Source organism: Ciconia boyciana, chromosome 3 (assembly GCF_034638445.1).
Source record: "Ciconia boyciana chromosome 3, ASM3463844v1, whole genome shotgun sequence".
Classification (NCBI taxonomy): domain Eukaryota; kingdom Metazoa; phylum Chordata; class Aves; order Ciconiiformes; family Ciconiidae; genus Ciconia; species Ciconia boyciana.
In genome coordinates, this window is record NC_132936.1 from 126,690,614 (window position 1) to 126,714,361 (window position 23,748).

Consider the following 23,748-nt stretch of genomic DNA (forward strand, 5'->3'; position numbering starts at 1 on the left):
CTTTAGAAAGAAATGCAAATACCTGTTTCTGATCAATTGGAGAATATAAATCAATTTCATCCTGAACTCTCTTGGACTGAAAATTACAAATCAGTTTTTCAGTGACTTATAACACTGAATTTCCCTTTGAGGAATTTACAATGAAACAAGATCCGCATGTGGTTAAGCTGAGGCTGATATGGTAGTTCTCCGAGCGGAGTGGAGACAGAGCGAGGAAAAATGCTTCATGTGCAGCTTAACCCTGGTCTGGGAGGTCCTAGCTTGGGGATTTTTCTTACTGATTACAGAGAACAAAAGACTTGAAGATGGGTCGCTAGAAGCCATTTGGCATTTGTGGAATGCTTTAATTCCAGCAATTTACCGCTGTTTCTCGTGTTTTGGAAGCTGCCTACAGATGAATTACTGTCTTTATATTCCTTATAACTGGGTTCAGGTATAATGCATTACCGCTTGTAATAAGTGGTTTGCTACGAAGCAGTAAGAGCCCGCTGTCAGTGGAGAGGCTTTAAAACTGTGTTACAGGGGAGGGAGTATCTCATTTACAGAACTAATGCTCTCTGCAAACGGAGAGGAGTAGGGCTCATACTTAGTGTGTCACCTGAGATGGGACCAGCACCCAAACTTGAATGTATGGATGCTCATATTGCAGCATTTAAAAATAAATATAGTTTCAGTAGTTGAAGCAAGTACTGAGAAAGAAAGAATTTTTTTCAAAGATTTCTTGCATGCTTTAGGAGCACAAAATCCGCCAACTTTTTTTGAAAATCTCACCCAGGCGTTAGGGATACTTGCAGCTCAATTTAGGTTTACAGTTTACAACGATTTTTAGGTCAAGCTCACAATTTCATTCGTAAGCTCCTTTTACGTGCTAAACTTGCTAACGTAAGGTGTACAGAGACACTAATAGACGCTTTTGTGATTAGAGGCAAAGCCAAAGAAACCAAAGAAAATGTTGTTAAACGTAGGGATTATAGCCCATACAAAAGGAATTTTGGGATGACTTGATTTTTTTGTTTGTTTGTTTGATTTTTACAAATACTAAAGAAAAGTTGTCTTGCTTAGAGTTTCGTTTGTTTGACAGGGAAAATAGAAGTGCAGCTTTGTAGCATGAAGAGACCCAGCGGAACAGCAGCTCAACAGGGTGCGTGGATAGGTTGGGCTGCAATTTGAGGAGGACTTCAGATTGGTGCTGTTCTGCGAGCAGGAGTGTCACCTCCTTCGGTTGGCTGCTCTATCTCTCCCCCCATATGTTTGTGGAGTCACATGGTGAACCACATCCAGAATCTGATCTGGCTGGCTGCTTAGTTTTTATTTTATTTTTTCGGTGCAGTAGTTGTCAGCGGCATACGGAAAACCAGGCTGGTTCTGTGTGTGCCCATGCAGAGGAAAGGAGTGGGGTTGAGCGGTGGTGGAGGGGTGAGGCTGTTTATTTCCACAGCAGTTTTGGTTTATGACAAACTTAAGGTGTTCACGCAACTGTAACCTGATGCTGTCTGTAGAGCTTCAGGAAATTTCTCCTGAAAGGTGAATTAAATATTTGGATAAAATATTTTGCATTATGAAAATGGCGGCTTGAAGTTTCTGACCAGGGTTCTCATCTTTCCAGCGCCTGTTGCTCAGTATGGTTTCCCTGTGGAAACAATTAGGAAAGGACTTCAGCTTCTGAAACACTGTGAAATTGCGTCATAGCCCCAGTGGCATCTTCATGTTGTACGTACAAAGGGATTTTGCAGACTTTGCCCTACAGAGGCTACTAAGTATTTAATGTTGGTGCATTATCACATTTTCATCCTGTAAGAAATAACAGTCAAATTTTATTTTTTAATTTTCTTTTACAGTCATTCAGAGTAAGAATCTGTTCTGAATTGTGATATGCTATTTTACAATTAACTTCAGTGATGTTTAGGATGACATAGGATTGCTAAGCTTGTGTTGTAAGAATTTTTCTATAATTTATCTTGAGTTCTATATTAAAAACTCTTACGTTATTGCTATTAACAAGTAGTTTTGATGCAGAAGAGCAATTTGTTCTTGTGAAAATCTAATCAGCTGTGGAAGTAGACATCACGAAGAATGAGTTTTACTGTGTCTCTCCCCGTGAAGTATAAAACTAGACTAGATGCCCCTGCCCACTTCTGTGCTCAGCAATAGCGAACGACGTTTGCGGATTTCGTGAGTTCAGCAAGGTAATCAGCCCCATGCAGCTGCACCTCCAAACAAACAAATCTGCAACAGATGCACTAAGCCACTGCCTCTGACTTGTGCAAGGGTGGAGTTTACTTTAAACAGTGATGCTAAAAATGGCATAATACTGTGTTCTCTCATGAGGGTCGCTTCAGGAAAAAATAAACTTGGTTTACAAATGAAGTGTTTTGCATTGTAGCACAGCAGATTTAGCCTGGATTGAAATTTCTGTGAGATTATTCCCTCTTGATGGCTCAGTCTGTCACCCATAATCAAGATTATAAACTCCCATGGGCGTGTCTTCAGTCAAAAGGAAACAAAATGAACTGTTAATGAGTCTTGAGCAGTGCCTTTGCCTCTGCCAGACTTGCAAAGCTTATAATGGTTTGGAGAGCTGTTAGTGTCTTGTCATTTGTCCTAACAGGGAATCAGAATCAATCTGTTCAGTGAGCGACCGCTGCGACATCCACAAAAATAAAATGAAATGAAGCACAAACTGCTGTGGTTCTGGTGCAGAATACAGCACAGTAGTTGAAGAGATTAATTCTGACATTGTTTAAGGGTAGAATTATTCTTAAATTTTAGCAATTACGTTTGAGGTAATCCTAATAACAATAATCCTAATAATCTGAAGTCCAATGCAAAATCGGTGCTAAAGTAACCTATTTCTAGTTGTAATTTCAGCTCTGTTTTGACAGTGAGATCGCAAGTTCCATTCTTGATGACTCCCAGCAGTCAAATGAATCACGTTTTACTGTTTTCATATGGATGCAAAAGGTATCTTGTTCTAATGTCTTACCTTTTTTAAATTTTAGTTGTTGACCTCCTTTACTGGCGAGACATTAAGAAGACAGGAGTGGTGTTTGGTGCCAGCTTGTTCCTGCTGCTTTCATTAACAGTGTTCAGCATTGTGAGCGTGACAGCTTACATTGCCTTGGCCCTGCTTTCTGTGACGATCAGCTTTAGGATATACAAGGGAGTTATCCAGGCAATCCAAAAGTCTGATGAAGGCCACCCGTTTAGGTGAGATTTTTCTTTTAATTAAGAAAAAGTGTGTTGTTTCGGGGATCAGCAGTATTGGTGCTGTTAGGAGCAGGAGGTGACATAGGCCATAATATGTTGCATAATAATGTAAATAGTCTCTGTACTGAAAAATCTGTTACCCAGCCTATGGCTACTCTTCTCTCAGTTTTTCTCAGTAGGCGTACACAGCGGTAAAGAAAATGAATTGAGCACTTAGTACAGGGGATTTCCCTGGGAATGCTAGAGCATCTTAAGTTACATTAAAAAGGACATATATACTTCAATCTAAGGGAGTAACATATGCATGTATAGTCTTCAGAATGTGAACCAGTGGCAGATGATGTACAAAATTTAAAGACTACCCAGGAGATGCAGCACTTTCAATGCAATGTATTTAGAAAAAAAATCAGAATAAATGTAGCTGGGGATACTTTCATCTTTTTGGAACTTTTTTTAAGAATACTCCTAAAATTTATGTTGTAGTGTGTAGCAGCATAGCTGTGTTCTCCACATGCAAGGCTGCCTTGTCATCAGCAGAATGCAGGTTCATTGCAGCCTGCCCAGATCGGAAATCCAGAAACTTGGACTCTGAATTCTAAGGCTTGAGGAGTTGAGCCATAGGATTAATTTAGGTCCTCAAAGAGGAGCTCCAAGCTCTTTGCTTTAAGTGATGAGCTAAGTCCTTGGGGCATACCATGTGTGCACTTCCCTGCAGTGTGGGAATGTGGTATCTGTGGTATTCCTCCTTTCCTGTGCAGAGTACACCGGGGCCCATTATTGCAGAGCTGCATCTTAAGAGAAATAAAAACTTATTAATGTGTTAGAGTAATTACTAAGAGTGCATGTTTCCTGTTTCCACACCAGCCCTATCCCACACTGCTCAGACTTGCTTCTCTCCTTGATTAATCAATGAAGTGGTTCAATCTCAGTTTGCCTTGCACCTTTCAGAAACTCCTGCTTGCCCTCCCCTTTACAGCTCTCTTACTAATTTTGTGGTTTCCAGTTATTCTCGTTCTCTTCCTCTCATCTTCAGTGAGGCAAAGTAAAATGTTTTCTTGCGTTTACCTCCATTCCTCCCTGCCTATGTGTAGTGGCTCATTTACCCAGTGGAAGTCAAGCCTAAACCAGCTGCAGGACAAAAACTCTGGAAAAAGAGGAGTACTGGCTTTTAAGCTTAGATCTGATAGAAAAAAATACATCTGAACAATTGGCAACAACATTCAGTATAGCAGTCCGAAATATGTATCTTCTGTAAACTTAGTGTTTTGTTTGGGTTGTTTTTTTTTTTTTAACCATCAAGGCCTTGTATGGCCATGCTTATATTCACCCTCAGTAGGGTGAATAATTCCCAGTTGAAACCCTGGTTGCTCTGTCTACCCAGGACTGCTCTTCAGTATCCAAACAGCATTTCCAGGTTTACCACTTCAGTTCTTTCTTAGCAAGAGCCAGCAAAACTTGTTCTACCTGTGCTCTTTCTGCAGTTTATTTCTAAAAATACTGATATTCGTAAGAAGCTTCCAGACATTCTTGTCCAACATACCTGGTTGCTTACTTTTTATCTATGTAACTTCAACTACAAGAAGGATATTTCTGCTTGAATTTAGTTTGACAGTGAAGAGCACATCCATGAGATCAATTAAATTTTTGATTCAGGTACTGAATATCTTGCTGATGAGTTGAGAAGGGGGTGCAGATTCAAGCCAAGTGTGGATAGCAGAATGTAGCCTTGAAATGGCCGCCCTCTATAGTTACCGTTTAAAGTATTTCAATTTGTTTTGGGCTTGCCACAAGGCCATATTTAGCTTTGCCTTAAATTACATACATAGGAGCCTCCACTTGTGCATTTTTTTATTTAAAAAAAAAAAATCAAACAAAACCAACCCAAAGCAGAATCCCCCCCTAAACGAAAGTAAAAATTCAACAACTGTAGTAACTGTAAAATGAGTGCCCTGTTACAGATGTGCTCCATTGCTCCTTCTCCCTCCAACATGCAAATTAGATAAATAAATTATTCTCTATTTAAAGAGTCTATAAATTGCCATAGCCACTGCAACTACAGGTAAAAGTCACAGTGTAGTGGAAAGAACACGTAACCAGATAGCAGCATATATCTTTCTGGTAAAACAACTGCCATCACTAACTGTAAGAAATTTTTTTAGCAAATGATGAAAAGCTTTCTCATTTTACCATGCCTTAGGGTGTTTGTTACAGCTTAATGGTAATTTCAGAAGTGCCTTCCAGCGGTATGAATGGATATGTTGCTTTTGTAGGATTTTTTCTGTTTGAGAAATGCAGGAATCTCGTAGAATATTAGGCTGCCTAATACAATAGCAAAACCGGACAGTTACACACACCCCGCACCACCCCCAACCGTCTGTGTCTCATTTTTTTTTAAATACACATTGGCCTTATTAGCGTAACATATGCTGAGGAGTAGAAAGAAACTTCACAGACCAAGCAGCGTATGTGTCAGTGGCGCTGGACACTCACTAGCCTTGTCTGTTCACACACATATGTTAGCCAGCGCACCTTTTTTGTCTAGTCTAGGTAAGACTGTGTGTGTGACTTAGTAAATGCACTAGCACAACATAGCAGAAAGAAAGAAACATTTTTTTTCCTTTCTTCTGAGGGGTTTTGGGGTTCTTTTTAAGGTTTTCTTTTACCTTCTATGAGAAACTTAGGTTATTTCTGCTCTATCCTTTTAGCATTCCTCATACGGTGAGGTTTTTGTCTTTAGAACACAAAAAGAATGTATGTTGCTATTGTGTATATAAGATATAACGTGTTGATACTGTTTGGCAGCACTCTTACAGTAAAGTTTCATAAGTTCTTCTTTCTTGCAGGGCTTACTTGGAGTCTGATGTAGCTGTGTCTGAAGAGCTTATTCAGAAATACAGTAACGTTGTGCTTGGTCACATTAATGGCACAGTCAAAGAGCTGAGACGTCTCTTCCTAGTCGATGACTTAGTTGATTCTCTGAAGGTAAGTTTACTTCAGCTGTGGATACAACAACCTTGTGTAAATAGATTCCTTGCTGACCTAGCTTAGCAAAGCCCACTAGGCCTTAAAAACATGAATGAACAATGGCATCTTTGGCTCCGTGTAAGTAAATACTGAGTTTTAGTTTGCTTGTTGGAAGTACTAAGCCTTTTTGTTTTTCAAGAAGCATAGCTTTCTGTTAGCCATACTGAGCTGAATATAAAGTGCTGCGTGCAGTAATAGAGTGGATAACTTTATCTACTTTATTTTGACAGTATAATAAAAACGAGTGGAAAACTGAAATAAGCTCTGGCTGCGTGCAGTTCAGCTGTTACACCTCCTCGCTGGTGCTTAACAGCAGAAATCTTTTAAGAAAACAAGACATTGGCATTCAGAATTTGTCGCTAACATACTTCTCTCCCTCTTGAAAAATCTGGTTTGGGCTAGGCTGGTGCAGTCTGGCTTTGTTTTGTTTTTCTGTTTCTTTCTGTACTGAGACTAGCAAGTGGTGAGTGTACAGTTACTTGCCCTAAAGAGCAGGAGTTCTTGTGTCCACCTCTTTGCTGGAAGAGTGGGGACTGAGTGATGCCCTTGTTTTGGGAAGGTGGACACCTGTTTCGGTCCCTGGATTTGGGTGTGAAGAGCTGCTTCTTTTAGTGATGCAAATTACTGAAATGAGTTCTGCCAGTTACTCTACCTCAAGCATGCAATACTGCCTAACAGATACCTTGGATATGTCCAAGTAGTATTTAATGGGATTTATTGAAGGTGGCAGAGCAAAACTGACAGTGAAGAATGATAATAAATTTAAAAAAAAAAAAAAGAATTGGCTGAAACCCCTGCAGTTTTGTTCTGTGAGAATATATATTCTCTCCTTTCAAGCTAATCGCCTTTCTTCGTTTTTCAAACAATTGTTTCCTTTACCGAGTACAATGTGTTGTCCATTTCTTTTTCAGTTTGCTTAATCTTCTTGAAATAAAGTTGCATTTATCCTCCAGTAAATCCCTTACTTAGTGCTTTGTAAAGCCCTTTGAATTGTTATGGGGTTGGGGGAAGGGGTTTCTAGTGAAACTTGGAGAAAAATAGGAAGGCTGTAAAAGTCTTTGTTATATTTGTGGAACAGAAATTGGAGGCAGATCTCAGGATCTTACCAGGAGTTTCTAGATCCAGTTTCTCATTATGCTCCAATTTAAACACAGTTTGTGCCAGAAAAGTTGCACCTGATGCTGTGCACGTCTCCTGCAGTAAGAGTCCTTTCCTTCTGGAGTAGGAAAGATTTGTAAGGCTGTCGGGTTGTCACCTGGGGTCTGCTGCTCGTGATAGGTTCATTTTCTCAGAAGGGAAAGAGGAGATGGGATATTAGCCCGGGGTTTTGTGTAATGATCTTCCTGCTCCTCAAGGGTTGTGCAGTAAAAGTATTTTACGAGGTAGCTGTGCATTCTTATTTTCGGGTCATTTTTCTGGACGTGATTGATACTGCTGCAGTCATTCTATGGCAAAATGGCTTAAATAAGGCCATTATTGTCTGTGCCTTGCCAGTGTTTCCACACAGGGATTGCATTTTGATGGCTAAATCCTCTCACCACTGCCCATCGGTCTGGTCTGTAAGAAGCTGTGTCTTGCCTTCATGCTTAAGTGACCAAGTACTTAGGATTCATCTCTGCAGCATCTCAAGGCCACAGCCTTGACCAAAAGAATTAGTGTTACACGGCTAGAATTGCATGCGGAGAACTCAAACGTGGTGTGCGAAGGAGGAAAGGACCATACTCTTTGTTTATTGTGTTTTTTAAGGGCATTGAGTTTCAGTGTTCAAAGAAAAGTTATTTTGCTCAAGTTGTGTTTGGATCTGATTAAACAACGTCACAGAAGAACTTGCAGTCACAAGGCCACTTGTCTTTCTTTAACGGTATGTTCCCTCATCTGAGTTATAAGAATTTCCACACCATTTGTTTAGCGATCACAATCCCTTGCAGTAAAGGAAAAGGAAGCAGTGAACAGCCAGCTGCTGTTTGAGTTAACACTGTTTTAAAAATTAGGCCTTTCAGAGGAATTACGTTAGAAGTAGAATTAATTCCAGTCAGAATGTCTTCAAGGCACGCTAATCACTTTTAAAATGCTATGGTAATATAGGAAAGACATGTTTATTCAGCTGAACTAATTCATTTCCCCTCTCTTCTTCTGACATTTAAAACGTTTTATGTAGGTTAATTAGTCTAATTTATGGTAGTTGGGAGCAACCCTTATATGAAACCAAGGAATGTCAGGATAGTTCACAAGCACAAGTTACTGATTTTGAAGAGTTTGTGCGTGAGGAGAACATTAAGATGCTGGGGGTTTATGTAATATAATGGCCCTGGCTTAAAAAAAAATATCTTGGCTCGTGTAGTTTAAACATCTTCACTATAGGAAACAGTGTGTTTGTGTATAATTAAAGTTACAGAGCCCTACTGTAGAAAATGTCTGCAGGTCAGTTTATTGTATGTAATAGTTCTGGCTGTAAAATCTGTCTTGTTAAGATTTTTTTTTTTTTTTTTAATTAAACAATGCTTCAGTCATGGAAGTCTTAAAATGGACTCTAAATATTTATGCAGCACAAAGAGAAGTTCCTCACAGCTCTTGAGGAGCAATTCCAGAGGAGCCCTTGCCAGAGAGTCCCGGGAGAAGCTGCACTTTGTCCTGATGAACAGCCATCTAGTGCTTCAGCCCAGCTGCGCAGCGGTAGCCCTTCTGACGCTGGGGCACAGTTGCTTTCAATTTGTCGTTGCTCAACTGATGTGTTGAGAAATGGAGCTCTTTGCTGTATTTGCACTATTTTATGGTAAAGAAACGGATATATGGACATTTCTGGATTTGCCATTAAATTGCAGTACGCTTTGGGTACTGGGGAGGCATTAATCTGTAATGAGGTTGGCAAAAACTCCATTCAGTCCATCAACGATATGGGGTTTTTTACTGGTTTACGTATCATTGTAACGTTCAGGCTGAGCTTGGGCCCTGTGCTTTCCTTCTGTCCTGAGTGGGGGCGAAGAGCAATATTATCTTTGTAGGTCAATCCTGGGTTGCCTTCTGCTTCTTTTTCATCTTAGAGCTTTAAGTGTTTAGGCATGTTTCAGGTAAGCCTTTTTGCATTTGTAAGGTTCTTTGAGTTTCTAATTTCTAAGGAAAAAATCATAGAGACCAGCACAAAACAGAGACCAATATGTAAACGTGGGACTGAGATGAAACTCCGCTTAATCCTGGGAGTGTTGTTTTAACTGTCAGAAGTGTGTGAAGAGAGAAGGTGTTGTGGGAGGGGGGTTCTCAGGTTTTTGCTGAACTTCATTTCCTTTGGTAGCCTCAGCCTTCAAAGTAGCTGTCCCTTACTGACTCGGCAGAGAGAGGGGGGTGGTCTTGCTGGGCTCAGTGGTCCCCTCTCCCGCCCAGTACGAATAAGCAAAGTGGATTAAAAACTGCACGGGCAACACAGACCCTGATGCTGCTCTGGACAGACTTTAGGAGAGGCAAAGCCTGTGGCCAGTCAAATGTTAACGCCTGGATTTTGATCTTTCTTGGGCCATAAATTCAATGCTCACTAAATAGGATTGGATAGTTCTGATAACTGTTGGACTTTGGGATGGATTCATATCTGTTACCCTTCTGCTTAACATAAACTCACATTTTCTGACTTGGTCATAGCCTTCAGCAGTATTACTGAATGTTCACCTGGCCAGTGTGTGGTGCTTAGCCTCGGTAATTGTGTTCATGCAGAGGAGATCTTGGATAGCTGTCCAGATGCTTTGCTGTGTGTGCTTGAAGCCGGCATATTTAGTTGACTGAATGCACAGCCTGCAAGAGAATCATTCCGAATGATCACAAACCTGGGGGCTTTTTGCCGTAGTAAAAGTTGTCAACTTTCCTCCCTTGGCTGGGGAGGGGGACGTGCTGCATGTACAGACTTGCTCTGAAAGGAAAGTATTTGCTCCGTTAAAATATCTTGTGCAAAGAGGCAGGCAGCCAGCTCTCACCCTGGCATTGCAGAGAGCAGAACTGGGCCAAGGTTTGCATGAATCATGAGGGAGTTTAGAGAAATCTGCTTTATTTTTCTTGTTAAACCTGCCAAAATCCTTCAGTGGGAATGCAGTTGATGGTAACATTGCAGCCTTGTCTGAGGGTTAACTTTGTGCCTCTAGTGCTGCTTGTGTCACATCTGTAAAGAGCAGACAGATACAGAACTGCATCACTTGCTATTAAACCTACTGAAGTTTGAATGGGATCGGCTTTGAATGAAGCTCTTGAAGTAAACTTCATTTCAATACAGAGGTCATGCAAATCAAACTTGTATTGACTGTCATGCCCTTATCTTATTGTTGGCTGTCGATTTTGTTTGGTTTGGATATTTTGCACCTTACAATAAGCTAAAAATGGATGTTTGGATACATAACTTCTGAGTAACTCAGCTGCAGGCTAGATCCTTGCCCACACCCACAGTCCTTCAACACGCATTTTTTTCTTTCCAGTACTTTGTACCCATCTTTTCCTTGCGTGTATCTCCTGCTTATCGGAGTGCTTCACCTTCAGTTGTTAACTGTACCCAGATCTTCTCTCCCTGATGCCAGCAGCAGCCTCCGCACCCTGTCTGTCCGGCTGTTCGGTGTTTTGCAGTGTCTTGCGCAGAAAATAACCAGACGTGCTTAGTTGATTAAAGGGCTGGGGGTTTCCTCTGTGTGCTCTGCACAATGCAAAGTGTAATTCAGCGCTCAGCAAGAAATAAGCACTGGTAAAGCTGCTATGTCTGACATCCAGATCCTGGCTTCTGCTCAGTTCCTTACGGGCTGTGCAACACTAGACGAAACCGGCTGATTTTCCTCGGGGAGGAATCCTACACAGAAATAGAGCTGGCAGCCTTCGGCCCCCTCCCACCCCGGTATAGGTCAGAGGTGTGCTTGGGACACTCTCCACCTGGCAGAAAGCTGAGGGGCTTGAACTTCTGCGGATCTTTGTGTAAAGCCAGTGAAGTGGAGCGGAGCCTGCGCGCGACCGGGAGCTGTACAAGTGCAGTCAGCAGGGTGGCGGTGGGGGCGGAACGGTGCCTGGGTACGAGTTAGGGGCTGGGACACGAAGCCAGAAATTACGGCAGCGTGAGGGTTTAGGAGTCTGTTGAAAGAAGGGACGTCTTCGCTTCTGAACTTGTCTCTGACTTAGAGCCAGCTTCCATTTTATGGCACTGTTGACTTCTCTCTTTCCTGAATTTTTTAGTTTCCAAAGCTCCTATGTTTTTTTAAGGGGAAAAAAAGTCAATTAAGCCAACCATGCCATGTTACCTTCCAGACAGGTCTTTCCCCCCGATGTGACAGAAACCCCTGCCTAGCCTAGCCAACGGTTCATCGAGACCTGTGCTGAGCCAAAGCGTGATTGTGATAATTTGGTGCCGCCGTTTGCGCGGCAGCCCCGGAGCGGATGCGCTCGTATGTTGGCTGCTGGGCTGCCACACAAACAACTGACCCGCTTTCTTTCTGGCTCTGTCACCAGTGCCGTGTTGTGCGCCAGCCCTGTAACCTCTCACTTGTCCGTCTTGTTGCATCTCTTTGAAGGGTGGGAGGTGGGAGCTGTGTTCTGTGACCGGGATTGGAAGTGCTGTATAAACGCAGAGGGCATTGAGCAGCTACCGAGTACTAACAGCTTTTGGTCACTGCTGACTTGGGCCGAATTCAGCCCGATGACCGAGACGCAAGAGGCCACGTATCCTATTACTGAACCCTTCAGCCATCTTGTCACTCATCTATAATTACACGAGACGTAGTACAAGGGTGAAGTGGAGTTTGGGGCGTTTTACTTTCATATGTGTGTTCAGAGAAGTTCTCTGACTGCTCTAACTCGTATGTTGTGGTAAGACAGACGGGGGGCTGACGTGCCTTTTTTTTTTTCCTTTTTAGTTCGCAGTGTTGATGTGGGTATTCACTTATGTTGGTGCCTTGTTTAATGGTCTGACATTACTGATTCTGGGTAAGTGTTTTAAATTGTGTTAAATACCTGGCATACAAAATAACCCTGGAAAAGCACTGAAGTCTGCTCGGTACTGTGAGGCTGTTCCTGTGTTCTTGAGAGTGTAGAGTCGTGTGTCCTTTTCTAGGACGTTGATAACGCTGCAGAGGGGATCATTTTGAATTGCAGCGTTTAATTCCTTGAGATTGCTGATTTTCCAGACATCGTATCATTTAAAAGCATGTTCTGTTGTGCTTGTCCCTGTCAGGGTCAGCCTTACTTGAATATCACCGCTGTACTGTGACTTTGGAGGAGGTACAAAATTGGCTCTGGCCATGTCCCACTGCTGATAGTTTTGTTTCTTGTATCCCGGAGCAGGCTGGCTTCAGGTGTCAGAAACCAACTGACGTTGGTGGAAGCCTAAGCATCCTTTTTGAAGAATTTGCGTAACCCACAGTGAAAAAGTGAACTGTGACCAAACTTGCTGGACTGTTAATGAAACCTGGAGGACAGCCCAGCTTCTCCTTAATAGGGATTATTTAAATTACTGGCCAACAATTTTTGTATGTGGCCTAGTTATTTCTCTTTCTTGTAACTTTGAAAGAAATGTCAAGGTGTGAAAACTAGTCATTGTCTTACCTGAACACCATCCCTTCTGTCAATATTTATACCTGTTGATGTGCTCTTTTCCAGCTTTGATTTCGCTCTTCAGTGTTCCTGTTATTTATGAGAGACATCAGGTGAGTGTTTAATACGCTTCATTAAACGCTTCATAAAATTAGCTCTATTGAAGCAAAACCACAAGCGAATAAAACCAAAATTCATTTCAGTCTTCTAAAAATCTTTAAAACATAGGCCTTTACCTAGGAGTCAGTGCCAGGGCCAAGAGAAGCAAGTCCAGTTTGAAGTGCAGACTGCATGTGCTTTCTCCTCCTCCTTTTTGGTGGAAGCGTCAGAAGGCTTCCCCAGCAAACAGTTGCAAAAAAGGCCCGATTAACCTGGAGGCCTTCTCTCCTCTGATCCAGATTTGGTCAGGACTAAAGCAGCAGTAGGCACGGTGCGTTAATCCCGATGTGAGTAAGTACTTTTAAAACAATTTCTGAAGAAACCTGTTTGGAGCTGACATTCAGGATCCGTGTCCTGAAGCCCGGTGGAATTTGTAGCCCTGGCAAAAACAGGAGGTGGGAGATGCTCGGCACGGTCCGGTGCTTCTCCTGTGGAGGGACTAATGTAAAAGAAAGAGGTAAGAAGGAGCCAGAATACAACGTGTATGATTAAATTATAGCCGAGCTTCAGCAGGGACTGTCTTCGGCAGGTCAGAGCACAGGAGGGGGGAAGCCAGCTCTGGCTTAGCAGTTCCTTCTCCTCTTTCAAAAACAACGCTGCTCATGGAGCCAGCCTGGCACTTAGGAAGGGAGCAGATGGCGGAGCCTCTTGGGCTCCTCTCCGAGCTCCTAGGAAAGAACACAATACTCTGCAGTGAAAGGAAATCCTGTAGCCCAGAGGAAAGATGATGGACAATTTGTGTGGCTTAACCCAGACTCCTCAATCCTCTTGACGAGCTGAAGGCCGCTCTCCGAAGGCGTAAGCTGTTTAACAGGCCCAGCCCACCTAAGCAGCTTTCCTTCTCCATGGCCCCAGAGAGCCGACTGCCCCTCACCGAGAGCCTTGGCTGTGCACCCTGGCGTTGGGGCAGCCTTGAGAAGAGGCAGGGGAAACGCCGGTGACCGCTTTGCTGGAACATGCAGAAGCCAGGGATGAATGTATTTGGGTACTTACCCGCTATTCCCTGCTGGTGTGTGCGTTCCTGGAGGCACGTGCTGTGGCTGAAGCCACGGGAGCTCTGACATCAAACTGGGAAAGCCTTCCTTCTGCCAGCGGCCTTTCGTGTAAAGCACGTCTTGGGTGCGGTGTGACTCTGCCTTCCGGGCAGCAAAGCAACTGTTTGCAAGAGCTGGTCTGTAACATCTGTCATCTTCCATTTCAGGCCCAAATTGACCATTATTTGGGACTCGTCAACAAGAATGTCAAAGATGCGATGGCTAAGTGAGTTGAGTCTTCTTATTTTTTTTTTAATTTTGCTTTAGCAATAATGTTTACAGTTCTTGGTATGTGTGGTACTCCTGTATATAACAAACACACACACACGTGCATTACATGCACTAGTGCTGGGAGGAAAAAAAGTCCTTTGTTTAAATTTAGAAGGGTTACGAAATCGGCTCCTTTCTTGCTGATGCTGTTGTGAAGTCAATCCTGTATTATTTCCAATAGAAATCTGTGTATGTGAAACCATTAGTGAAACCTGAGGGGTGAAGAAGAATGTAGCAGTTTCATTGGTTTCTGAGTGTAGTAGTTTTGTGTTGCCGTGACAATTATCTTCACGTGGTGCTGTTTTTAAGACTGTGTTTACACCTACTGGTGTTTTTGTTCGTTACTCAAAAGCTGTTCTTTTTCCTCTCCTGTTCCTCTTGTAGGATCCAAGCAAAGATCCCTGGCTTGAAGCGCAAAACTGAGTAAAAAGCCTGAAGCAACTTATCGATAGGAAGTTCATCTTTTAAGGGGAAAAAATACTCATTTGGATTTACATGGGGAGGGTCAGGGAATAGCAAACCCCTTGACATTGCAGTGCAATTTCACAGATCTTTATTTTTTAGCAACGCAGTGTTTGAGGAAAAATAACTGTTTTGACTGCCATGTGTTTCATCATCTTAAGTATTGTAAGCTGCTATGTATGGATCTAAAACTAATCATCTTTCTTTATCCTGTGTGCAGCACTGGCTAATACAAAAGATTTGAGAAAGCTGTACATTTTGCTTCATCAGAGGTAGTCCCTGCTGCGTTCCAGAAGAGGTAGTGCAGGTGGAGCGGAGGATAACACTTCCCAGTTTGTGCACTGTGTATGGTCTGTGTAGATTGATGCAGATTTTCTAAAATGAGATGTTTTAGAAGAATATACCATTTTAGCAAGTTTTGAAAAATCTTGCCTTTTTGGTATGAGTATAGCTGTATTGTGATTTTATTGTTTTATCAATTGCCTATATATATATATATATATGTGTTTCACAAAGCTTAGATCGTTCAGCTGCTCCACAGTGCTTCATACTTCAGAGAATTGACTGGTTTCTGGACTAGCTCCATAGCACACAAGCTTGAAAAACTAAAACGTCTCTGTAAACACTATCATCTGTTTAAAAAAAGAAAAGAGAAGTGAACAAAGGAACCTCCACATATATTAAAATTACAGCATACACTTTGTTGCACAAACGTACAGTAGTTGATTTTGAGCAAATAATTCTACAGTCTTTCAAACTCTGATAATCTGTGGACCGAATATCTAATGCTGCAAATGTTGTTTGGAAACTTAAAGCCTTGTTATGCAAGAAATGATAAATGAAAATTTATACACTTGCAGTTTAAGCTGTATTGAACTAAGTCTGTGGAATGCATTGTGAAATGTAAAAAAAAAAAAAACAAAAAAGAAAAAAAAAACCCCCAACAAACAAAAACCCCAAGTATCAATAAAGCTTATAGACATAAAAAATAATATCGGTATTTTGCTTTCTTGAGGCAAGTTTAATATATTTGCGTTTATTTTAAGTTCATCGTGATTAAATATCCATTGTACATGGTGGTGGAAATAGTTTGTCAGACGTATAGCGATGTGAGTAGATGGATTTTTCATGATACCTTTTCTTTTTGTATGTGCAGTGTGAAGCAGTTTGTTCAGTGCCAGTTACAGATTTGCTGTCCCGAATAGCTGTGTCGGCCCGTGATGCTCAGTTCCGCGCGTAGTTCTTGTAGCGCAGAGTCCTGCCTGCAGCGAGGAGGCCTCGGTGCTGAATACTGAAAGGCCCCCGTTGTTACCACTGCCAGCTGCGCCGACAGCTCAGTGACACGGGGGGGACGGTGTCAGACGCCACTTAAGTGTTGTGAGTTGGTTATTGAAAATGGTGACAGATGAAATTTTAGATTCTGCTAAATGAAGTGAAGAGCCTTGGTTTCTTTTGTTTTTGAGACAACAATGTATGATGCCATGTTCTAGTTGGAAGGAAATTGTAAAGCAAGTCCCAATAATCTTTTCAGATCACCTTGTTCAATCTGATTTAAGAGCTGGACATTGAAAATTTGTATGCAAATTTATTTGAGAGACAGATTTAATGGCATCTTGACCATTGAAAAATAAATTCATGCACTAATATTTTGGTTTACAGTATAATACATCATTACTTCTGAACATTTTATACATAAAGCCAAACCATATAAACATACAAATGTAAGTGTTTTCCTGACAGACACTATTGCTTTAAGATATTGTCCACATCACCATTTATTAATTCATTCTGCCACGCAACTGGTTTTATTTGGGATACAATCAATGTGAAAGGAAGGCAAACATTATTACAAACATAGGCAAAGAAGGTGCTTACTGACATCACCACCTCACATGATTACATTATTTGATCAAGAAGGTTTCTTTAAAAAAAAAGACTGCATAGGGACGCTTATTGTGTATCTGACAAACTGATCTTCTGTATAGTAATATAAGGCATTAATAAATTTCAGTTTTAAAAAAAGGTGATTCTTTGAGGTTGCTGAAGCACTTTTGTGTGTTAAATGTACATTGATCCACTCCTCTAACTGGATATTCGTTGCATCCGACAGCTACCTTCTTATGCAGTGGGCATCAGAAGTGGCTTGGCAGGAACTTTCCCCAGTTCACAATTATATTTTCCAGAACTGGGACTAAAGCACTATTTAACAGTTCTTTTCAAAGACTAAATGTAAGTCTAAATGTTTTATTTTGGCCTTTATTTCTTTTGATTAACAAACAGTCTTTTCAAAAGAAAGGTAATTTCAAAATATGGATGTTGTTCCATGCCAGAAATCTCAAAAATCATTTGTTTTGACATTGCCCACATTTTTTCTTTCTTTCTAAACAGTTTCATTGGAGAAAGTTGAACTTACTTTTCTTTCTCCAATTCTACTGTCCCTGTAGTTTTTGGTTTTGACAAAATGTTCATTAACAAATGCTGAACGGCTTTACTTGCCTTTGTGAACATCTGCTCGTGGTCTCCAGTTCCACGTGGAGGCAACTCTCCTTTCATCTCAGCTGCCTGCTACCCTCCTGCCCCACGATCCCCCAAGCCCTGTCACAGACAAGAGGGCTGCATGAGAAGCAGTGATGAGGAGAGGAGTCCAAATTTAGCAAAGATTATGCTTTTCTCAAGGAAAGGCAAATTTTCTGGTATCAGAGCGATTTATCTTCTACTCATAAGCAGCATGGGACTAGCTGCCGGCTGGAGGGTACACGCAGTCCCTGCTAGCGATGTACCAGGCGTTCCTGGAGCTCGCTCTGGATGTCCTCAGGAAGCCCCTCCAGAATGGGAGGAATGGGAAATAGTGATTCTTGGAGGCTTTCACGCCACTTCTTACATACACTTAGATGGCCACTGCCTGTGGAAGTAGTTACCTATAAAGCACATTTTCCCACAAACAGGGAGAGTGCAGGAACACTTGGGGAACAACTTCCTCATTTGTGTTAAAATGTCTTTAACCAAGACTCCCTCCATACTCTCTCCCTCTACTCGCCCTTTGAGTTAAGCTTCAAATTCTGGCTGCAGTCAAGCTACCATCACAAACCAATTGTGAACAGCTTATCAAGAGGTGTAATGCCATCAGGAATTTGTCCTTAGAACAGCGCATAGCTTCTTGCTCTCAGACACATTTTGGAATTCACTTGTGAAAGTATTAAAAACCAAAGCAGAAAACAGGGATAATGTAAGCACACATCTGGAAAAGGTGTTAATGGTTAGCCCTCCTCTGTGTGAAAGTTATAGCACCGTATGTTGAAAGCAATTGGTGGGAGGCAAGACTGTAGCCCATACTACTGGAAAATCATTCAAAGGCACTTCATGGATAGAAAATTTTGCCAAATACATAGATTTAAAAATAAAATGGACGTAAAAAAATGATAGTTTGCTCCTTCGATTACTGAGAGCTGAAGTGTGAACCCCAGCATGCTCAATAAAAGCTTGCAGTTTTACTCAGTGCACCAAATTGGAGTTTTAAGCAGGTGTGGTTAAAAACCACCAACTTTCTTGAACAAATGTTCAAGCCATAAATTTTGAAATTATGCAAATCAAAGGGCCCAGCGCTTTCTCAGTGTGCTCCCTTTTCAGACATGGTTTGAATAACACAGTATTAGGCAAAAGCAGCTTCATGAGTGAACTGTTCATCACTTTGGCCTACCCAGGTTACAAAACGATTCCCTTTCAAACTTCAGCTTCCTTCTCGAGGATATTATTGGTCGTTGAAATCCAAGATCACATTCACCTAAATTCGTATGAGTAATCTGAAAATGCGTAATCCATGCAGCATCGTATGGAAATCACAGCAGCCGAAGGGGTAGAGGCATTCATGGCTGTCCAGTCCAGAGCAGTCACTTGGTGGTGGCAGTAACGGCAGCAAGAAGAGTCTCCTTTCAAAGACAGCGCCATACAAAGACACTACAATGAAATTAATTGAGAACGTAGTTAGTTTTCCGAGTAACTTGAGGACAACCTTCAGCATATCATACTACATAATAAATACATACTACAGCATAAATACACACATGGCTATAAATGTAGATTTACCAGCAGGTAAAGCGACATTAAGCCCTGGAGTTCCTTGGCAAACACCGGCACTCCAACGCCCGCCCTTTTCTCAGGAGAGAGTTAAAGCATTTAAACTACCACGTGTGCATTTTAGTGAAGACCTGGAGGTTGGAAGTGCTATTATTTTACTCTGTATAGTTACACTTTGAATCAAGAAATCCTCATCATAACTATATCGTCAAAATTAAGGCAGCTGATAAGCTTTTCTGCGTTTATGTAACTTCTCGGCTGCAGGTTGAGAACCGAGGTACATGCAGCCTCAGTTCCTGTTGCAGCCACTTTTTGATCTGACAGTTTCCTGCTCTCCTGCTGTGCAACCCCTTTTTCAAAGAAAAACACTTCCTTTTTTTTTTTTCCTCCCTTTCTTTGTCTTTTTCCCCCAAAGTGGAAAATGTAAACATCGGGGGGGGGGGGAGGGGGGCTCAATTTGAAGAACAGCTCATCTCGTGCAATGGGGGGAGGGTTAAAGTCACTGCAGGGTGTTGAACAAACTGAACCTAACACCAGTGTCTATGCTGTGGGCACTGCAGGCTTACTGAGGGGAGCCTCGTGTCATAAAACATACATCAGTAGTTTTCTGCTTCCAGAAAAGACGCGCAGTCTCACGTGCTGGCAAAAATGACTCAGTCTTGCAGTCTCTGGCTTGTATTTTTCCTGCTGAGTAAGCAGTTTATAAACACCTGGTTCTTGAATGCGGTTTCCTGATACTTGCTCTTGTGAGAATTTGTGCTCTTTTTTTTTCCCCTACCTTGCTGCTTTTCACTTTTCCAGTTCTGCATTTTGCTGTTCAAAAATTCTCTTACATTTTGTGTTTAACCACGTTTAGTTTTTGTTCCTCACCTTTCTGCTCCCTGTTTTGCTTGACAATAGTGTCCTCTCTGAGCAGTACTGGAAGCTCAAGTAGACTTGGGGAGTGAGGGTGGAGGGGGATCTGGCAGGAATCACACGTGTGTGTGTGCACACGCACTGGCTCTTTTTTTTTTCTGGTAGGGAAAAAAAAACCCAAAGACACCCCAACACAAACTTAAGGCACCTTTCAAGAAGCCTCCTGTTATTTGAAATGTCTTTCTAAATCTGCCTATCCTTCTGTTCAGCCGGAATTCCTGTCCTACCCTTTGCTGGGTGGGAGCTATTCAGTTATTTTTGTGTGACTGACACCCCCAGCAGCTGTCTTTGTCTGATCTAAATGTTCTTCAGACACACGAGTGGCTCCTGTGCCAGCAGCCGGGGCTCCTTCAGCTACCTCTTGGCACCCAAAGTCTCAGAGGTCGGTGCCGGCCCACGCAGCAACAGGTATGGTCTGCCTCGTCTGCCCTCACAGGGAGGAAGGCAAGCCGAGGAGCTACAAGCAGATGCCTGGTAAACCTGGAACCCACATGCAAGATGCTTTACCCAGTAGAGATGACCTTGCCGATGGCACCAAGGCGGCAGGAGCAAATCAGGTGCAAGCGACCATAAAATACAGCAATTCCAGAGTAAGAAAAACAAGCTAAAACTATCACACATCAGCAGGGTTCAATGAATGCAGAGAGTGGGCCGAGAAAGGCGTTAAATGCATTGCTGGGGGTTTGGCATAGAAGGGTACACAAAATTTTTGATCATCGTAAAAATAAATAAGCAGTTACCTGCAGTCATCTCCTCCTGTGCTTACAACGTACTTGTCATCATGAGAAAAGCGGATGTTGGTGACATGCGCAGAGTGCCCAAAATACCGCTTGTGTTTGGCCTGTTGGAAAAAGAACAGAAGTTCAGGAATAGGTACAGCAGCGTGACCTTACAGAGTGACAAAGTTGCCTTGTGAGTGGAGACAAAATCACATCCCCAGCAGTACCAGTGTCTTCGAGCCCACAGTAATCCCAGCTCGGCATTGCGTCCTTCCCGGTGGCTGAACGGCGGCTACCCTGTCACCTGCGAGCTGCTCTCCCGGTGACGGCCGTTCTGCCACACAACTCACTCCCACGCTCCTGCAGCCAGCACTGGCTGGCAGCAGCCTGGAGATTACCTGTTGGACTGCACCATTTGGATGCCTTAAAATCATATGCTAAGGAGTTTGAACATGGGGAAAAGCAAGCTGTTTAGATTAAAATAAAATATCCACTTACAAATTTTTCTGTGCATGGGAAATCAAAGAGTTTCACCAGACCAAAGTCGTCTCCTGTGACTATATTTAGGCCAGCATGGGTCACACAGGCACAATTGACATCTGCTTTATCTGCATTTCGCGGCCAAATTCCAATGACTTCGTCTCCAAGAATGCTGTTCCAAAACCAAGTTAAAAAATAGCATTAGACCGTAAGACTGACTTGCTGCTGTTCTCTTCCAGAGCACAGTGAGGCAACACAGCCTGGTAATAAAAAACTGCCACCTTTAAAAACAAGTCTTTTCCCTCTAAATCACTGCATCAAATGCGATCTCATAATAGGGAGCATCATGGGAACATACCTTTTTTCCTGTGACTCCTAAACTATCTCTATCCATAAACCCTGAGGTTTATCTCCTGTGAAACCACTCGCATCTTTTTATACAAGCAGTTTGTGCAGCTGTGGTCTCCTCCTTTCCTTACGGACGTGTATGTACCCTCCCACAGTGATTTTTGACAGCAATGTTCTCTTCTCTTAGCCATAAGGTCTTGGATGAGGGGATGCTTGTTTGGATGTAGAGTATTTCTTGAAATAGCTGTTCTTCCCTTAGTTTAAGTTCCTTTATAATCATTCCTGTTTACCCGCACATTAACTGTCAGATGTGTCTGCCCCACTCCCACAATCTGTCAAGAGTCCTTAGAAATGAGGAACTGGGGGCAGATTCTTATGCTTGCTTGATAGCAGAGCAGTGAGAGTAGGAGGATTCTCACTTACCTTCTCCTAAAAACCTGCCTGTATTATCACCCACTGTTTACTGTCAGATCTGCTTTTGCCCTGTTCCACTTTCTACAATAAGAGCACAGCCATAGTTTTATAATCATGTTGGGAGGGTCCTATATAAATCCACGTCAGTAAATATATTTTAATGATACCCACAACTCCTTTCTTAATACAATCAGCTCATGTTTCCAGGCCTCCTATGCTGCCTGTGTCTGCTGATGTGGGATAAGGTAGCGCCTATGCCGGCGTGCCAATAGAAGCGAAGCTTTAAGAGGTACAGAGCCACGTGAGGGGCCACGCACCTCACTGTTGGGAAGCCTGGGACAAATGGCAACAAGCCCCTGGGGATTTATGACAGTCAGCCCTCGGGTATTTCTGCCGTAATAATTACTACAGACGCCAACCAGCTACAAATGTGCATTAAAAAACCCAAGGGTGTAAGAGAGAGCTTTAGGGAAGGGGAGTCTGTATGCTTTCTCTCACAGGTTTGCCAAATCCTAGGGATGTTTGGTTTACACAATCTGATCTTGTGATCTGATCTTAGTCCTGTATTACACCTGTCCCCAATCAGGCAGAACTTTGTTTTTTAGTTTTTTACCTTGTCCACGTGGCCCATGTGATCTTTTCTATTAACGCAGGATCTGTTATTTGCTTTCCTAGTGGTACCTCATGAACTTGACGCTTATAGGCACCCGTTGATACCTGAAAGTAGGAAGGGAAAAAGCTAGTAACTTTGCCATAAACACATAATTTTCTTTCTTTATAAGATTTCCAGCAGTAACATTCTCAACAGGTTTTATCAGGAAATAAACAAACATAAGGATAAAATTTCTCTTTTTTCCTAATTAGCTATAACTCATTATATGCACTATGAAGTAATAACCATGTTACAGAACAATAACTGAACGAGGTGTTCATATGCATACTGCGTACCCGATAGATTACCTTTTAGGTCTATACTCTCTGGTTTATCTCAACCCAATGTTACTAAATCAGAAACATTCCAGAAGGAAACCTCACTTATTAGTTCATCTATCGCAGGCATCTCAACCCAGGAGAAGGGAGGAGAACTGTTTCTATACTGAGGTTATAATCCACAATCTCTTTCTCAGTGTTGTCCCCATTCCCTTGAAATGAGAGAATACTTTGCCTTTAGCACACCAATAATCTTGTAAGGGAACAGAGCTATGTTGCTACGGTCGGAGATGCAGAACCCAGGAGGAAGACCCAAGTATTTAGAAAGAAAGAGAGGACTTTAAATCAAGCTCTGAGAACATCCTAAAGGCAATCTGAGTTATCTGGTTTACCTCAGAAGATTTAGGGGCCCCCTGAAATTCAGAATAACTTTGGAAAGCCTCCCTCGCCCTTTCTTACCTCCATCTTGTTACTATGCCTGATAACAGGTAAGTCAGAATAAATACAAACAAACATGGGTCTACCTGAGACGTACCTGAATGTACCTGCTGTCTGCAGAAAAATCCATCTGTATGACAAAACTTGCAATGTCTTTGCAGTAGCCTATTCGGTTTAGGGTTGTACCTTGAGTGAGATCATAAAAATCTACAGTATGTTCTTGTGAACCCACTGCCAAAAACCTGTTATCTGGGCTGATCCTAGACAATAAAACATGGAATGGGGGTATAATTTACTGTTTCTGTGCCAGATTTTCTTTTGCTTCTCATGTTAACACAAGCAAACAAACTTCTTTTACTGGAAAACAAGAAAAACCTTCTATCAATAGCAGGACTGAATCCACACCAAACCTTGATGCTTAATAGATGAGGAAGGTTGAGAATATCGTATGTAGTTAACTGATGTCAATATTGCACTCGCATAGAGCGCACAGCACATGTGTAGAGTAACACTAATCCTCTGTGAGAAAGCAACAGGAACTGCAATTTTAAAACATACTATAAAATTAATTCCCATAATCACAGCTCCACAGCATACTAGCTATATTCAAGCAGATATAACCAAATTAATCACAGGAAAAAAAGTGTGTGGTGTATAAGATACATAAGCTTTAGGTATACGTAAAGCCATCAGTCAGCCAGTAAATGCATTTCATGATTTCATGCAGGTTT

General features: G+C 42.1%; 2 protein-coding genes across 8 annotated transcripts in view; one reads left to right on the top strand and one right to left on the bottom strand.

Moving 5' to 3' along the window:
* The window catches only part of RTN4 (reticulon 4), a 47,283-nt gene extending 31,592 nt beyond the window's left edge, over positions 1–15,691 (top strand). For all 6 annotated transcript variants that reach the window (XM_072857559.1, XM_072857560.1, XM_072857561.1 and 3 more), the window contains 6 exons: positions 3,000–3,207; positions 6,051–6,189; positions 12,099–12,168; positions 12,841–12,887; positions 14,135–14,193; positions 14,622–15,691. In XM_072857559.1, coding sequence (XP_072713660.1) covers positions 3,000–3,207; positions 6,051–6,189; positions 12,099–12,168; positions 12,841–12,887; positions 14,135–14,193; positions 14,622–14,664 — 566 coding nt within the window. In that variant the 3' untranslated portion in view covers positions 14,665–15,691. The remainder of the gene's footprint in view (positions 1–2,999; positions 3,208–6,050; positions 6,190–12,098; positions 12,169–12,840; positions 12,888–14,134; positions 14,194–14,621) is intronic.
* Positions 15,692–15,835: 144 nt separating this feature from the next.
* The window catches only part of EML6 (EMAP like 6), a 117,076-nt gene continuing 109,163 nt past the window's right edge, over positions 15,836–23,748 (bottom strand). For both annotated transcript variants that reach the window (XM_072857558.1, XM_072857557.1), the window contains 5 exons: positions 23,115–23,277; positions 22,263–22,366; positions 20,906–21,059; positions 20,429–20,529; positions 15,836–18,653 (listed from right to left, as the gene is read on the bottom strand). In XM_072857558.1, the coding sequence (XP_072713659.1) occupies positions 18,629–18,653; positions 20,429–20,529; positions 20,906–21,059; positions 22,263–22,366; positions 23,115–23,277 (547 nt within the window). In that variant the 3' untranslated portion in view covers positions 15,836–18,628. The remainder of the gene's footprint in view (positions 18,654–20,428; positions 20,530–20,905; positions 21,060–22,262; positions 22,367–23,114; positions 23,278–23,748) is intronic.